At 31.9% G+C, this 17,367-nt stretch overlaps 2 protein-coding genes across 3 annotated transcripts; both read left to right on the top strand.

Moving 5' to 3' along the window:
* Nucleotides 1-1,457: 1,457 nt before the first annotated feature.
* LOC123192259 (cysteine-rich repeat secretory protein 38-like) lies at nucleotides 1,458-3,152 on the top strand. Its single transcript, XM_044604740.1, has 3 exons — nucleotides 1,458-2,636; nucleotides 2,768-2,825; nucleotides 3,018-3,152. Exons 1-3 carry the CDS (start codon nucleotides 1,833-1,835, stop codon nucleotides 3,086-3,088), a joined length of 933 nt encoding a protein of 310 aa, XP_044460675.1. The 5' UTR covers nucleotides 1,458-1,832; the 3' UTR covers nucleotides 3,089-3,152.
* Nucleotides 3,153-8,720: 5,568 nt separating this feature from the next.
* Nucleotides 8,721-11,730, top strand: LOC123192256 (cysteine-rich receptor-like protein kinase 25). Of its 2 annotated transcripts, XM_044604735.1 has the most exons (8): nucleotides 9,334-9,472; nucleotides 9,564-9,882; nucleotides 10,014-10,130; nucleotides 10,254-10,375; nucleotides 10,464-10,674; nucleotides 10,755-10,992; nucleotides 11,074-11,218; nucleotides 11,304-11,730. In XM_044604735.1, the coding sequence occupies exons 2-8, from the start codon at nucleotides 9,750-9,752 to the stop codon at nucleotides 11,625-11,627; spliced, it is 1,290 nt and encodes a 429-aa protein (XP_044460670.1). In that variant the 5' UTR covers nucleotides 9,334-9,472; nucleotides 9,564-9,749; the 3' UTR covers nucleotides 11,628-11,730. The 2 variants fall into 2 exon arrangements, with proteins under 2 accessions (XP_044460669.1, XP_044460670.1); XM_044604734.1 differs by having other exon boundaries at nucleotides 8,721-9,882.
* Nucleotides 11,731-17,367: the final 5,637 nt, after the last annotated feature.

A 17,367-nucleotide genomic window follows, 5' to 3' on the forward strand; every position in this document is an offset into this window, starting at 1 on the left:
AGTTAGCATCTACATGAAATTAATTTGCTAAAATGCCGTCTATTTTCTAACAAACAATTATGTTCACATATGAAATTCTTACCTTATATATGCTTAAAATAAATTGTTCTAATTTGGGTATGATGTAAAATAAAATACAGCTGATGAAATGCTTAAGAGGTCAGAATACCCTATAAATATTAAGGCAAATTTATCATTGATTCAAAATTAAAGAGTAAAACCTTTTTATAGTTTTACTCATTTTGGTCCCAAACTGGGGGATATTAATTAAATTACCTACCTTTTTTTTTGTGTTTTATATATATATAATCACCTTTTTTTTACTATACAAATACAAACACTTTTTAATTTGATTTTGTCTTTAAAAAGAGAAAATTCTGAGATTTTGGATTGGTTCGATAGGTTGGTCGGCTAGACAACTATCTGACCAACCAATTTTTTAAAAATAAATTAGTTGGCTAGGTGCGTGGCTGGTCGGTCAACTACTCAGCTAACCTTCTCACCATCAAAATCATCTGAAAATTTCACATTTATATCTCATTTCACCTCATATCTTAACTTTAGATGAGTGAGTAGGTGAATTTTATATCTTGACTGGGTGAATTTATATTTGGTTAGGTAAATACAAAGTCTAAAAATATTTTAACTATTTTATGTTTTATATATATATATATATATAAAGTAAGAAAAAAATATACTATTTTAATTAATATCCCCAAATTAGGTGAGATTTAAATAAGAATAAATTTTATATTATAATAAATTATAATTTTTTAGGTGAAAAACTTGTTTCCAAATAAGAAAAATTATAAAAATTTGACAAATATGTGTATGTGTGTGTGTTTGTGTGTGTGTGTGTATATATATATATATATTACATTACATTTTTTAGATGAAATAAAATTTTTATTCAAAGTTGTTTGTTAGAGTTGTTTCTATATTTTTTAACTTATGGTACATATTAACTCACTAGCATGAACATCTTCATATTGAAGCCAAAATATATAACTTTTCAATGATGTATTTACATCTTCTTGATACGAAGTTTTTGTATTTCTATACTATCATCTTTAGGAGTATCTCCTTCCTCTTCTCATCTAATTGCAACGATGATTTTCTTTTTAGTTAAAACATACATGACTTGGTGCTCAGTTGGATGATTAAAGGAGGCATTAACGTTCATTCGATTAGTACTGTGTGATGATCATCCTTTGGAAGAGGAATAAAATCCATAACCTCTATAGTCTTCTTTGCATTTCCACAAAGAAGACTAAAAATAAGACACCAAAGTTGGGGGGGTTACCAAAGTCAATTCCAGAAGCCGTGTCATTATTATTGGTTTTCATCGTGGTGGCCCCTCGATAGCTTTAACACAATATAATTTTCTTTCTCTCATTAAGTTATATTTCTTTTTGACTCTTTCAACTTAGCGTGTTTTAGGGTTTAACTATTGACTCTTCCAGATCCATTTTCCACATAGAAATTTCACAAGTCGTGATTAGTCAGCATTCAATCACGGTGTTGTAAATTATTCGACGTCCCCTACATGGAAACTTCACAGAAATCATGTTCAGTCCCTACATAATTAAGTCATGGTTATGATCACATTCCTCCTCTGAGGTATCAGGCTTTCCAAATGCCTTAAAAACCTCCCCTCAAATTTCAGCATTCATGTTCTATTTCTTTTTGTTGCTGGCGGCTGTGTTAGCTGTGTGAAAGCTGGAAAATGAAGGAGGTTATGGGAAAGAGGAAGGTATCTGATAATAACCCTATATTCATATATCAGAACTCTCTACACTCAACCTTTCGAGCACTCTTCAGAAATTAAAATAATGGCATTCTCTTCTAGATTGCGTTTCTTTCTCTCTCTGTATTTCTTCTACCATTTTTATCTTACCATTGCTGCCGAGATAGAATCTCTGTACCATGACTGTTATGTCAACGATCAAAATTACACCACCAATAGTAGTTACCAGGCAAACCTCAACCACCTTCTAAATTCCCTCACCGATACCACCGCCCTATACAATGGATTTTACAATTCCTCTTATGGGGAAAATTCTGACAAAGTTTATGCAAGTGCAATCTGCAGACCAGACATGGATCCAGACAGTTGCCGAGATTGTATAACTTTCGCCACTCGGAACCTGACACTTCTCTGTCCCAAGCATAAAATGGCAATCGGCGGATACGATGATGGAAAATACACTAACTGTATGTTGCGGTACGCATATGAAGACTATACTGGCGTAATGGAAAATGCTCCTTATTTTTTTGTGTATTCGCCAAGTAACATCACAGGAAATTTTGAAGAGTTCAATCAAACACGGCAGATCTTGTTGCAGAGGCTAACAAGTGAAGCTGCAGCTCGGAGTCCGGACAAGTATGCTACTGGAAAACAATTAGTTTCAGGAAATTTAACATTATATGGACTTGTTCAGTGCACTCCTGACTTAACCGAAAGTAAATGCAAACAGTGCCTCAATGAAGCCAATGAACTTCTGCCAAATTGTTGTGAAACAAGGCAGGGCGGGAGAGTAATAACCCCAAGCTGTAGTTTCAGATACGAGATAAGCGAATTCTACAAGTCTTCAATTGCAGAACCTCCGGTTCCCTCTCCAACACCACCACCCGAGGTACCACATCTCCCTCTACATTTACAATTTTCAATTTCTTGATCAAGTTTTCAAGATTTGAGTACCCATGAGTTATCTAACTTTAGTCACTCAACAAGTTTTGATCTGAACAAAGTTCTTGGCTGCTGCAGGAAAGAAGTAAATTTTCATCTCCACCTCCGGCGCCAACTAAATCTGCAGCATCGACAGGTATATATTCATGCTTGATGCATTACAAGAGTAAATCTACCTTTTTCTATGTGTATTCAAATCGATCTTTAGGAAGTTTGGAGAATGAAATCATTAAATTTCGTTTCAATTAGTAATAGAGATTTGAAAAAGCCATAGATAATTTGTTATGCATTAATCTAGCTAATGAAATTTTATTTATGGTATTTGCAGGAAAGCAGAGTAACCTGTCTCAAACTGTCCTCCACATTGCGGTTCCCTTGTTGCTTTTGCAATATTTGTAATGCGCTTCAGGAATTTACTTTCAGTAAATTTCATCTATCTATCTAAATAATGTTGATGTAGCAATTAATAAGGCTCTTGGCAAAACTTCACAGCTCTTTTCAGCATGCTACAACTAAAGGAAAGTTAGCATCTACATGAAATTAACAATACAGAATAATTCATTTGCTAAAATGCCGTCTATTTTCTAACCAACAATTATGTTCACATATGAAATTCATACCTTATATATGCTTAAAATAAATTGTACTAATTTGGGTATGATGTAAAATAAGATACAGCTGATCAAATGCTTCAGAGGTCAAAATACCCTATAAATATTAAGGCAAATTTGTAAGTGATTCAAAATTAGAGAGTAAAACTTTTTTATAGTTTTACTCATTTTGGTCCCAAATTGGGGGGATATTAATTAAATTACATATTTTTTTTTGTCTTTTATATATATATATAATCACTTTTTTTCTTACTATACAAATACAAACACTTTTTAATTTGATTTTGTCTTTAAAAAGAAAAAAATTTGAGATTTTAGGTTGATTAGATGGGTTGCCGGATTGGCTGGATGGGTTAGCCGGTCGGCCAACCACCAACCCACCCGACCAACCAATTTTTTTAAAAATTGGTTGGTTGGGTGCTTAGCCAACTAGACAACCATCTAGCCAACCCATTTTTTAAAAATAAATTGGTTGGCTGGGTGTTTGGCTTGTTGGCCAACCACTCAACCAACTTTTTCATTGCCAAAGTCATTAAAAAATTTTACATTTCTATCTTATTTCACCACATATCTCAACTTTGATTGAATGAGTAGGTGAATTTTTTGTTTTGACTAGGTGAGTTTATGTTTAGCTAAGTGAGTATAAAGTTTAAGGGTATTTTAAATATTTTACATTTTAGGCTATTATATATATATATATATATATATATATATATATATATATATATATATATATATATAAAATAGGAAAAAAATAAACTATTTTCATTAATATCCCCAAACTGTGTCAGTTTTAAATAAAAATAAATTTTATATTATAATAAGTTAGAATTTTTTAGGTGAAAAACTTGTTTCCAAATAAGAAAAATTATAAAAATTTGACAAATATTTATATAAATATTTATATATATATATATATATTTTACATTAAAGTTTTGAGATGAAATAAAATTTTTATTCAAAGTTGTTTGTTAGGGTTGTTACCATATTTTTGAACTTAAGGTACATATTAACTCACTAGCATGAACATCTTCTTATTGAAGCCAAAATATTTAACTTTTCAACCATGTATTTACATCTTCCTGGACACAGAAATTTTTTGTATTTCTGTGTTATCATCGTTAGGAGTATGTCCTTCCTCTTCTTATTTGATTGCAATGATGATTTCTCTTTCAGTTAAAACATAAATGACTCGTTGCCCAGTTGGATGATTAAAGAAGGCATTAATGTTCAATCGATTAGTATTGTGTGATGATCATCCTTTGGAAGAGGGATAAAATCCATAACCTTTAGGGTGGGTTTGGTTGGGGTATTAAAGGTTAATCTGATAATCTATCTTTTATTACTTACATTATTTTGTTTGGTTTATAACTAATAAAATATTTTGATAATTTTTTATTATCAACAATGATGTGGTAGATAATATAAAAGATAATTTGATTACTACCTGCATTTTAGGTATTAAAAGATTCTGTATTTTAGGTATTAAAAGATTATTGAGGTAGTCTTAATTGTATTATAATATATAATTTATTTGTTAATTTTTTTAGAACAAAAATAATCTTATTTTCAATTAATATAACAAATAACATAAAAAATATTTTAGAATAATTATATCTAAAGATATTTTAGTAAAATAATATACTAGTATTCTTTTATTATCTCTAACTAAACACAATAATTATTTATATCTACTTATTTTTATTAAATCTTATTAAACATAATATCATTTATATTTAATAATTTTTAAAATAATATTTTAATAATAAAATATTCTCAAAACCTAACATAACATGTACTCTTCTTTGCATTTCCACAAAGAAGACTAGCAATAATAAGACACCAAAGTTGGTGGCAGACCAAAGTTGGGTGGCTTACCCAACATAATATCATTATTATGGCCAAAGGACTATTTCCCACCCAAACTATGTTGAACTAACAAAGTTCCCCCCATTAACTATAGAAATACCGTTTACTTACTCATAAACAGTTAAAATTAACAGAACTCTAACTCCTAAAAATTTAATCTCATTTTACCCCCTAAAAGTTTAAAACCTAACATTTTATTCTCTAAGCTAAGTTTGAAAAGATTACATTTCCCCCCTAGAGTTTAGTTTCAAAACCCGTTCACTTTCTCTAGTGTCATCGTCGGCCATCGCTCCCTCCCGACGGTTTCTCTTCCACCGACGGCCCACCTCAACCCCACTCCAACCCATCCGACACCGAGAAACGTCATCTAGGAAGAGAAATCATCTTCTCGGATGAGTGGGAAGACGATTTCTCTTCTCATACGACGTTTCTCGGTGCCGGATGGGTTGGGGTGCGGTTGAGATGGGCCATTGGTGGAAGAGAAACCTTCGAGAGGGAGTGACAGCTAGCTATGGCACCGGAGAAAGTGAATGGGTTTGGAAACTAAACCCTAAGGGGGGAAATGTGATCTTTTTAAACTTGAATTAGGAGAGAAAAGTTAGTTTTTTAAATTTAGGGGGGGAAATGAAATCATATTTAAATTTATTTTTAATATTAAATATAAAATAACGATTTTACCCTTATTACCGTTAATTTTAATTGCTCATAGGTGGGTAAACGGTATTTTCATAATTAATGGGGGAACTTTGACATTTCATAGTTTGGGTGGGAAATAGTCATTTGGCCCATTATTATTGATTTTCATCACGGTAGCCCGTCTTTTCAGCTTGCGCTTGGATGGTAGAAAACGATGCAACATCTTTTGTCTCTTTATTTTTTGGGGGATGTGTTCTATTTATATCATTATCAATGCTTACTAGTCCTTGTCACAAACAAGGGAAATTAATTAAAATACACACCAAATTAGCTGTGTAGATATTTTTTAATAAAATTTTTGTAGTTTTATTTTTTTAAATAAATTATATTTTTTCTTTCAAGAATATTTTTTATCCTATTTCTTTCTATGCAGAGTAATTTTTATTAGAAAATCTTATTTTTTAGAGTATACAGATTAAGTTTAGATTAATTTTTCTATAATTATTAAGATTTACAGATAAAAAACAAATTAATTTCTGATGTAATAGTTGATATTTACATATCATTACAAAATAATAAGCATAACTATACAAAGTGCGTGCAAAAGGGTGAGCATTTTTTTTTTAAAGGATGTAAAAATATGCAAAAGGATGCGCGTTTTTTTGAAAAGGTACGTTTTTCTAAAAAAGTGCAAAAATGTGCGAAAGAGTGTGAAAATATATGAAAGTGTGAAGGGGTACTTAAAAGTGTAAAAGGGTGCGTGAAAGTGTAAAGGAGTTCGTAAAAATATAAAGGGGTACGTGAAAGTGTAAAAGAGTGCATCAAAGTGTGAAGTGATGCGTAAAAATGTGAAATGGTGCATGAGAATATAAAATATATATATTATATTATATAATGTAATATATATATATATATATTATATTATATATTATATTATTAATATAATATATATATATTATATAATATAATATATATTTTTTAGGAAAATTGAAATTTTTACCCTTTTTTTTTACCGTGTATACATATATACTACTTATTTTAAAGTTTAAACAAAACTACCACAACAGTATAACATTTTTTTAAAATACCCTTATTAATGTAACTCATGCAGAAAGAGAGAATATCATATCTCTTTTTTTCTTTATAGTATGGAAAAAAAATCTCTATAGTATGGAAAAAAAAAATTCTTCAACAAAGAAAACATGTGATTGAACAATAAAACTTATATGTTATGTGTTTTCTTTATGAACAATTGAAAATCAAATAATGCATGGTAGATTCATGTTCATGAGTTCATATGAAATTTAATTTTGTTATGATTTTATGTTGTTAAATTATTTAATACTATTATTTCATATTGTTTTTATTGTTTAAAATTATTATAATATTATATTAATGGTTATAAAATACAAAATTTTAAATCTGAAAAATTTTCAAATGAAGAACGGGTTGGCGTCGCCAACCCCTTGGCATTAACGCCAACACCCACTGGCTTATATTTTTTTAAAATTTAGTTCACTGCATGGAAGATTCAGTGCACGCCAACATCTATACAGTGGGTCTCATTGAATTTAAAGATTTTTTGATTCTCTTTTATATAATAGGGTCCACTACATTTGAAAATTTTTGTATTCTCTTTCATAAAAATAATATTTTAACTTATATGACCCCATCACATGAAAGAAAATCCAAAAAATCATAACAATCCAATAAAAGGGTTGGCTTTTAGTTTTAAGAAGGGTTGGCGTGACGCCAACACTTTTATTTTAAAAAAGGGTTGGCCAACACCAACTCTATTATTTTATAAAAATGTGGGCTCATGCCAACCCTTTTTTCAATGCCAACCCTTTTTAATTCAATGCCAACTTTTTTTAAAATTTTTTTGTAATTGTTTTTGTTTAGTTAAACGTGAACTATTTATTTTTCTTAGTTAAATTCTATCAAATGATTTTTTTAATTCATCACAGTACAATTCTAAGGTTATAGAGAAAAAAAGAGAGGATTTATTTGCATTAGTTCTCACTTAAAAGTTGAGGAAGAAGAGAGAATAAATTTTCAAAGAAAAAAGGGAATTTCTATATAGATTATTTAAAGAGGTGTATTTTAAGGAAGTAAATTACTGTTGTGGTATATTTGTTTAAATTTTGAAATGAGTGGTATATATATATATACACAGATTAAAATAAGTCTAAAAATTTCAATTTCCCTATTTTTTATATTCTCATACACCATTTTTTAAATTTTCGTACATTTTTTTTATTTTACGCATCTCTTTACATTTTCACGTATCTTTTTATATTTTCACGTACCCCTTTACACTATTACGAATCCTTTTACATTTGCACGTACCCCTTCACACTTTCGTATATTTTTACATCCTTTCGAAAAAAACACACCCTTTCAAAAAAGAAGCACACCCTTTCACTCATTTTCATACCCTTTTACATCCGTGCACAACTCACACACATCCCGTGTAGTTATGTTCATCATTTTGTAATGATATGTAAATATCAATTACTACATCAGAAATTAATTTGTTTTTTATTTATAAATCTTAATAATTATAAAAAAATTAATATAAACTTAATTTGTATACTTTTAAAAATAGGATTTTCCAATAAAAACTACTCTGTATAAGAAGAAAAAAGACAAAGGGTATTTTTGAAAGAAAAAATACAATTTACTTAAAAAAATAAAACTACAAAAATTTTGTTGAAAAAGGTTTACATGGCTAATTTCATACTTATTTTAATTAATTTCTCTCACAAATAGCGCCCACATAATCTAATTTTCTTTTTCTCATTAAATTATATTTCTTTTTGACTCTTTCAACTTAGCGTGTTCTAGAGTTTAATTCTAGAGTTTAACTATTGACTCTTCCAGATCCATTTTCCACGTAGAAATTTCACAAGTCGTGATTAGTCAGCATTCAATCTCGGTGTTCTAAATTATTATTTGACTCCCCTACATGGAAATTTCACAGAAATCATGTTCAGTCCCTACATAATAAAGTCATGGTTATGATCACGTTCCTGCTCTGAGGTATCAGGTTTTCCAAATGCCTTCCCCAAGCATCGGAAATTCTTAAAAACCTCCCCTCAAATTTCAATATTCATGTTCTATTTCTTTTTGTTGCTGGCGGCCGTCTTAGCTGTGTGAAAGCTGGAAAACGAGAGAGGTTATGGGAAAGAGGAAGGTATCTGATAATAACCCTATATTCATATATCAAAACTCTCCACACCCAACCTTTGAAGCACGCTTCAGAAATTAAAATCATGGGATTCTCTTCTAGATGGCGTTTCTTTCTCTCTCTGTATTTCTTCTACTATTTTTATCTTACCATTGCTGCTGAGCTGAAATATCTGTACCACGACTGTTACGTCAACGATCAAAATTACACCACCAATAGTACCTACCAGGCAAACCTCAACCACCTTCTAAATTCCCTTACCAACACCACCCCCATATACAATGGATTTTACAATTCCTCTTATGGGGAAAATTCTGACAAAGTTTATGCAAGTGCAATCTGCAGACCAGACACGGATCCAGACAGTTGCCGAGATTGTGTAACTTTCGCCACTCGGAACCTGACACTTCTCTGTCCCAAGCATAAAATGGCAATCGGCGGATACGATGATGATAACTACACTAACTGTATGTTGCGGTACGCAGATTATGACTATACTGGCGTAATGGAAAATGCTCCTTATTTTTTTGTGTATACGGAAAGTAACATCACACAAAATGTGGAACAGTTCAATCAAACACGGCAGAGCTTGTTGCAGTGGCTAACAAGTGAAGCTGCAGCTCGGGGTCCTGACAAGTATGCTGCTGGAAAACAAGTAGTTTCAGGAATTTTAACATTATATGGACTTGTTCAGTGCACTCCTGACTTAACCGAAAGTAAATGCAATGAGTGCCTCAATGATGCCAATAAACTTATGCCAAATTGTTGTGAAACAAGCCAAGGGGGGAGAGTAATAACCCCAAGCTGTAGTTTCAGATACGGGATAAGCGAATTCTACAATCCTTCAATTGCAGAACCTCCAGTCCCCTCTCCAACACCACCATCCGGTACCACAACTCACTCTACCTTTACAATTTTCGATTTCTTGATCAAGTTTTCAAGATTTGAGTACCCATGAGATATCTAACTTTAGTCACTCAACAAGTTTTGATCTGAACAAAGTTCTTGGATGCTGCAGGAAAGAAGAACAATAATTTCATCATTATTGTGGTTGTTTCGGTTGCTATATCGTTGATACTAATCATAGTCGTCATCATCTTTATAAGACGGAGGAAATCGGAGAAGAAAGATCAAAGTAAGTTCATTTTGTTTTTGTTCTAATGATTCAGAAGACTCGGGCTCTGTTTTTTTGTATCTGAAGAAGATTATTCACATAGTAAGACTAAATTGTTGTTGTTTACTACTTGATCTCTTAAAGATGTGGAAGATATAATAGATACAGCGTCCTTACAGTTCGACTTCAGCACCATCAGGATTGCCACAAACAACTTCTCTGATGATAATAAGCTGGGACAAGGTGGATTTGGAGCGGTATACAAGGTAAGTAATTTCAATGTAAAAAGGTGTTGAATGTAAAGCTTTGATAATTTTCTTGAAGGCATGCTTTTACATTTTCTTGATATTCCAGGGCATGCTTTCCGACAGACAACAAGTAGCTGTTAAGAGACTGTCTTTACATTCTAATCAAGGAGAAGTAGAATTTAAGAATGAGGTCCAACTAGTTGCCAAGCTTCAGCATAGAAATTTGGTTAGGCTCCTTGGCTTCTGCTTGGAACGAAATGAAAGGATTCTCATCTACGAATTTGTGCCTAATTCAAGCCTCGATCACTACATATCCAGTAAGATTGTACTTCTGATCTCATTCATCTAGCAGTTTGCCGTTTTTTGAATTCAAATCCTTCAATGTTTCAAATTGTAGAATCAATCAACCATGAATATATGAACTGGGAAAGGCGTTACAAGATCATAGGAGGCATTTCTCGAGGGCTACTTTATCTCCATGAAGACTCAAGACTTCGAATTATTCACCGTGATCTCAAATTAAGTAACATTTTGTTAGATGCAGACATGAATCCAAAAATTTCTGATTTTGGTATGGCAAAATTGTTTGAAATGGATCAGAGTCAAGGTAACACAAATCATGTCGTGGGGACCTTGTAAGTATAAACAAAGCTTAACTATTTACATATAGTGGAAATTGTTGTGACAAAACGGTGGAAATTTCTGATTATATGCAGTGGGTATATGCCTCCAGAGTATATAAAACATGGGCAATTCTCAGTTAAGTCAGACATTTACAGCTTTGGCGTTCTAATTTTAGAAATCGTAAGTGATCAGAAGCGGAGTGGCTTCGAAATCCAGGACGAAGACCTTCTAACCTATGTGAGTATAAAAACAATTTAGCTCCAATTCTATATGAGCCAGAAATATGTCTAATTTGATGGCGAATTTTGTTATAATTTTACAGGCGTGGAAAAGCTGGAATGAAGGGTCAGCTGCAAATCTAATTGATCCTTCTATGAGGGATAATCCAACAACTGAAATGATGAAATGCATCCACATTGCTTTGTTATGTGTTCAGGAAAATGTATCTGACAGACCAACCATAGGCTCAGTTGTTCATATGCTTAACAGCGACTCTGTCAATCTCCCAGCGCCTAAAAGACCTGGATTCTATACGTATACTGCAACAGAATCACGGACGACACCAAATAACTTAATTCGACGCCGAACTGAAGGCGCCCCATTATCACAAAATGACGTTTCAATTACAGAGCTATGTCCTAGATAGTGTGAATGAAGTTGAAATGGGTCTCCTGAGAGCAGCTTCCAGGCAATAGAATAGTAGGCTGTAGTTCTGGATAATTCAATAAATTACAAATACTATTAAGGGATTCGGTGTTTATTTCAAATTCACTGTATTTGACACATTTTAAATTTAAGTCAGGATACGCTTTTATCTAATTTTTATATCTCCTGCAATTTTATACCTTTAAAAAACGTGAAAATTTTAGCAATATTATATGGATTATAAAGATATGGTAAAAAAAAAAATGTTTTACCAAAAATTTTCAACTCTAAATTCTTTGATAAATAGTGAGTAGACACGATCACACTTTCTAGGTTTTTCATGTTTGATGATGGAAAAATTGTCAAACTTTTTTGGTTAAAATTATCGTTTTACTAAACCAATTAATCAATATATTATCAAATTTTCACCATTTAACAATGGATTTTAGCTTTAAAAAAAGGTCTTTCCATATATGAATCAAAATTCAAAATGTTTGGGAGGCCAGAGCTCCTCATTTGAGATCTTAATTATATCCATAGAATTTATAGAATATACACTAATATTGTTTGACTCAAATAATATTAAAATTAAAATGTCATTTGTTAGTACTATTAAATATATGAACAATATTATATATGATGTACAAAGTAACAAAAGTATCTTTTGACAGTAAAAAATAATGTCTAACTTGAACAGACGAGGGAAAAATTGGACTTTTCAAATCTACTTATGGAAAAGTTATTTCATAAAAGTTTGGGTGGAAAATGGTCATTGGGCTTATAAAAATTAATCAATTTGTAGAGTTGTAAATATGGTGGGCCAAAAGTGCTTTAAACTCAATAATTTAGTGAAAAGACTCAAAAAGACACAAGTGGTATTCAATAAAATTGAATTTTTTGTCTCCATCGATTTAAATTTACTAATAAAAAAGCGTATTTCATTTTTTTAAATGAATACAATTTTGAAATGTTTTTATTTAATAAAGATATAAAAGACATAATCACTATGAGATACATAGATGGAATATAGATAAACTTATCATCTCTTATGTGTTTTACCTATGTGGGATTTACTTCAGGTATCACATACAACTAGGGATGGCAATGGGGAGGGCCGGGGAGGGGATATCAATCCCCGTCCCCGTCCCCGTCCCCGTAGGGGATATCAATCCCCGTCCCCGCCCCGTCCCCGTTACGGGGATAAAAAAGAATCCCCGTCCCCTCCCCGCGAAGGAAAATCCCCTCCCCATCCCCTCCCCGTCCCCGCGGGAAAAAATCCCCTCCCTATCCCCGCCCCGTCCCCGCGGGGAAAAATCCCCTCCCCATACCCGTAAATATAAATTTTAATTCTTTTATGTATTTCAATAAATAAAATAAATCATATTCTCCCAAAATATCACTTGCTACAAGAACTACAAAATATTCATTATTATTTTAGTTCAAATACAAAGTTTTCATAAAATCTAACAATATGCAATAATCAATCTCTTCATTAGTAGCTCTTTATATATGTGATTTAGGGTAATTTTATAATAACATTAAATTTAACACTTTTCATTTACTTTAATTGATTTTATCAAGTTTATAATTTCTAGAACTTAATAGTTTAGAAATTATTATATTAATATATTAGATTTAAGGGGTGGGAAGGGGTGGGGTGGGGAGGGGAGGGGATGGGCCGGGCCGGGGCGGGGAGGGAGGGGAGGGGAGGGGAGGGGAGGGGCGGGGCCATATGTATCCCCGTCCCCGACCCGTCCCCGACCCGTCCCCGACTACGGAGATTTTTTTCATCCCCATCCCCGCCCCTTTCCCCGTTTTTATCGAGGAATCTCCTCCCCGTTAGGGTCGGGGATGGTCGGGGCCCCTAAAATCGGGTCTAAATTGTCATCTCTACATACAACCTTTATGGGACTTAGCGTCTTCGTTGAGGGTTACCCCACTATTGTTCAAAAGGATATGTGAAGCCGCTCTGATATCATTTGTAAAATCTTTGGTCCAATAGCTTGATCCACTATCAAAATATTATTTATTTTGGATACATAGTCCATCATGATTTTCCTTTTGGGTTTTACAATTTAAAACACGTCTTAGCTGTTTAAGAAGTTTGCAGATTATTTAACCAATCAAATCCTCTCACCCCTAACCAATGTGAGATGTATAGACAGAGTACAAACATATCCAACATCTCTCTTATGCTTTGTCGATCCCATATTGGCAAAACACAGGAGAGATGTTGGTTATGTCTATATCTTATGCAAATCCCACATCAACCACATCAACAAAGTATAAGAAAGATATTGGGTTTGTCTATACTCTCTTTGTGTATCCCACATCAGTTAGGAGTGGGATGAGAGAATTTGACTGGTTAAATAGCTTGTGAGTTTTTTAAATTATCAATATGTGTTTTAGGTTACAAATCCCAAAAGCAAAATCATGTTAGACTTTGTGTCCAAAGTGAACACTATCTTGACAGTAGATCAAACTATTGAACCAAAAATATTACAAATGATATCAAAATGGCTTCACGTGTCCTCTTGAACTATGATAGAGCAAATTTCAACAAAAATGTTTAGTTCTGTAAGAGAGGATGTATGTGATAACTTTAGATAAATCTCACACTGACAAAACATAAGAGAGATGTTAGGTCTATCTGTGTATCCAACATCAGTTAGGAGTAGGGTAAGAGAATTTGATTGGTTAAATAATTTGTAAGCCTCTTAAGCTGTTAAGACTCATTTTATATTGCAAAGCCAAGAAGGAAAACTATATTAGACTTTGTGTCCAAAATGAATAACATCTTGATGGTGAATCGGTCTATCAGATAAAATATGCTATAGTTATTATGTAATTTAATAATCTTAAATTAAAAATAAAGTAATATATAATTACATAATAACATATATAAGTATATATCCATTTGATTATTAAAAACTGATATACATAATATTATTATTTTTTTATCTCATTAAATTATAATTCTTTTTTACTCTTTCAACTAAAGTGTTTCAAAGCTTAAACTATTGGATCTTCCGATTTCCAAATTTCACAGGGTATATGCTCGGGGTTTTAAATTATTTGACTCCCCTAAAAGCGAAATTTCACAAGATGTGACAAGTTTATAAAAAAAGATGATCTGTTGTATAAAATATAAAGATAGAGATGGGACAAGTGGAGTGAGATTGATATTCACCATCACTACTTAGTCGAGTATATGAAAGAAGAGTCTCTCAATGTGCTGCCAATTTCAAGGGCAGCCCACTTATTTTTCCTGTAATAAAGTAGGCTCCATTTTGTCTTTTTTATATTTATTCATCACATCAGAACTTTCAACACTCAACCTGTTGAGCACGAGTCAGAAATTACAATCACGGCTTCTTCTTCTTCAAGATTGCGATTCTTTCTTTTCCTGTATTTCTTCTACTATTTTTATCTTGCCATTGCTGGTAAGCTAGAATCTCTGTACCATGGCTGTTATGTTAACAACGGTAATTACACCACCAATAGTACTTACCAAACAAATCTCTGCTCCACATGGGTGGCTTACGCATTCGGCTAGACTTCCGTGGCCATTGTGCTTCCGTGGTTCTTGTTCTCCTATCATATACATTTAAGCTACCTTTACAATTTACAATTTGTTAATCAAGTTTTCAAGATTTGAGTACCCATGAGATGTCTAACTTTGGTCACTCAACAAGTTTTGATCTGAACAAAGTTCTTGGATGCTGCGGGAAAGAAGTATATTTTCATCTCCACCTCCCGCGCCAACTAATTTTGCAACATCGGCAGGGATACTTTCATGCTTGATGCATTAGAAAAGTAGATCTACCTTGTTCTATGTGTATTCAAATCAATCTTTGGAAATTTTGGAGAATGACATCAATAAATTTCGATTCAATTAGAAACAGAGATTTGATGAAGCCATAGATAAATTGTTCTGCATTAATCTAGCTAATGAAATTGTATTTATGGTATTTGCTGGAAAGCTGAGTAACCTGTCTCAAACTGTTGTCCATATTGCAGTTCCGTTGTTGCTTCTGCAATATTTGTCATCTACTTCAGGAATTTTCTTTTAGTAAAGAAAGAAGCTGTCTCAATTTGATTTACAGCATGTAAAACGTTAGCATCTACATGAAATTAACAAAGCAAAATAATTCACGTGCTAAAAAAGCCGTCTATTTTCTAACAAACAATTATGTTCACACATGAATTTGATAGCCTTATTTATGCTTAAAATTTATTGTACTAATTTGGGTATGAAGTAAAACAAAATACAGCTGATCGAATGCTTTAGAGATCAAGGCAATTTTGTAAGTGATTCAAAATTAAAGAGTAAAACCTCTTTATTGTTTTACTTGTTTTGGTCCCAAATTGGGTCAGTTTTAAATAAGAATAAATTTTATAATATAATTAAGTTATAATTTTTTATGTGGAAAAGTTGTTTCCAAATAAGAAAAATTATAAATATTTGACAAACATATATATATCGATCATTACATTAAAGTTTTAAGAGAAATAAAATTTTTATTCAAAGTTTTGTGTTAGAGTTACTATATTTTTTAACTTGTGGGTACATATTAACTCACTAGCATAAACATCTTCTTGTTGAAGGCAAAATATTTACCTTTTCAAACATGTATTTATAACTTCTTGACATAAAACTTTTTGTATTTCTATATTATCGTCCTTATGGTTATCTTATATTTCTTCTCATCTAATTACAACGAAGATTTTTCCTTTAGTTAAAGGATACATGACTCATTGCTTATTTGGATAATTAATGAAGACATGAGTATTCATTCGATTAGTATAATGAAGCATAGTAGTTGAATTGTATATTATATTATGTATTAAAAACTTAATTTTTTATATCATGTATTAAGTATCGTATCGTATAATACATTTTTTAAATAATAAAATAATTAATAAAAAAATTTAATTGACACGTCATCATTTTATAAAATATCACAAATATTCTAAAAAATATATGATTTCTCATATACACCCTTATTATATCATCATTTTCTTTAAAAAATGCATCAGTAATATGTATCGTATCGTATGATACATCCATTATACCGTATTAATTCAATACACTTTATGTTACATATTGTTTTTCATATGTATCATATTGTATCGTAGAATACGTATCGTGTATCGTAAAATACTGATAATTATGTAACAAAAATATTAAAATTTTGAAACGACATTAGAACCGTGTGATGATTCTCCTTTGGAAGAGGGATAAAATCTACTAACCTCTATATTCTTCTTTGCATTTCCACAAAGAAGACTACCAATAAGACACCAAAGTAGGGTAGCTTAATTTCCAAAGACAATTCCAGAAGCCATGTGATTGTTATTGGTTTTCATCGTGGTGGCCTCTCTTTACAATTTGCGCTTGGATTGTAGAAAACGATGCAGCATCTTTTGTCTCTTTTTATTTTTGGGTCAAAATTGGAGGTTGGATGTGTTCAGTTTATATCATTATCAATGCATACTATGAGACACTAAGCCTTATCACAAATAGCTGAAACATAATATAATTTTCTTTCTCTCATTAAATTATAATTCTTTTTTACTCTTTCAACTTAGCGTGTTTTAGAGTTTAAGTATTGACTAGTCCAAATCCAATTTCCACATAGAAATTTCACAGTACGTGACTAGTAGTCAGCATTCATGCTCAGTGTTTTAAATTATTTGACACCTCTGCATGGAAACTTAACAGAAATCATGTTCAGTCC

Source organism: Mangifera indica, chromosome 12, assembly GCF_011075055.1.
Source record: "Mangifera indica cultivar Alphonso chromosome 12, CATAS_Mindica_2.1, whole genome shotgun sequence".
In the NCBI taxonomy this organism is placed as follows: domain Eukaryota; kingdom Viridiplantae; phylum Streptophyta; class Magnoliopsida; order Sapindales; family Anacardiaceae; genus Mangifera; species Mangifera indica.

Excerpts from the sequence above, each read along its gene's own strand:
- LOC123192259 (XM_044604740.1), top strand. The coding sequence starts at position 1,833 with ATGGCATTCTCTTCTAGATTGCGTTTCTTTCTCTCTCTGTATTTCTTC. Across the intron at positions 2,637-2,767 it reads CTCCAACACCACCACCCGAG|GAAAGAAGTAAATTTTCATC; the intron begins GTACCACATCTC and ends TGGCTGCTGCAG. Across the intron at positions 2,826-3,017 it reads TAAATCTGCAGCATCGACAG|GAAAGCAGAGTAACCTGTCT; the intron begins GTATATATTCAT and ends TGGTATTTGCAG.
- LOC123192256 (XM_044604734.1), top strand. The coding sequence starts at position 9,081 with ATGGGATTCTCTTCTAGATGGCGTTTCTTTCTCTCTCTGTATTTCTTC. Across the intron at positions 10,376-10,463 it reads GATTTGGAGCGGTATACAAG|GGCATGCTTTCCGACAGACA; the intron begins GTAAGTAATTTC and ends TTGATATTCCAG. Across the intron at positions 10,675-10,754 it reads CCTCGATCACTACATATCCA|AATCAATCAACCATGAATAT; the intron begins GTAAGATTGTAC and ends TTCAAATTGTAG.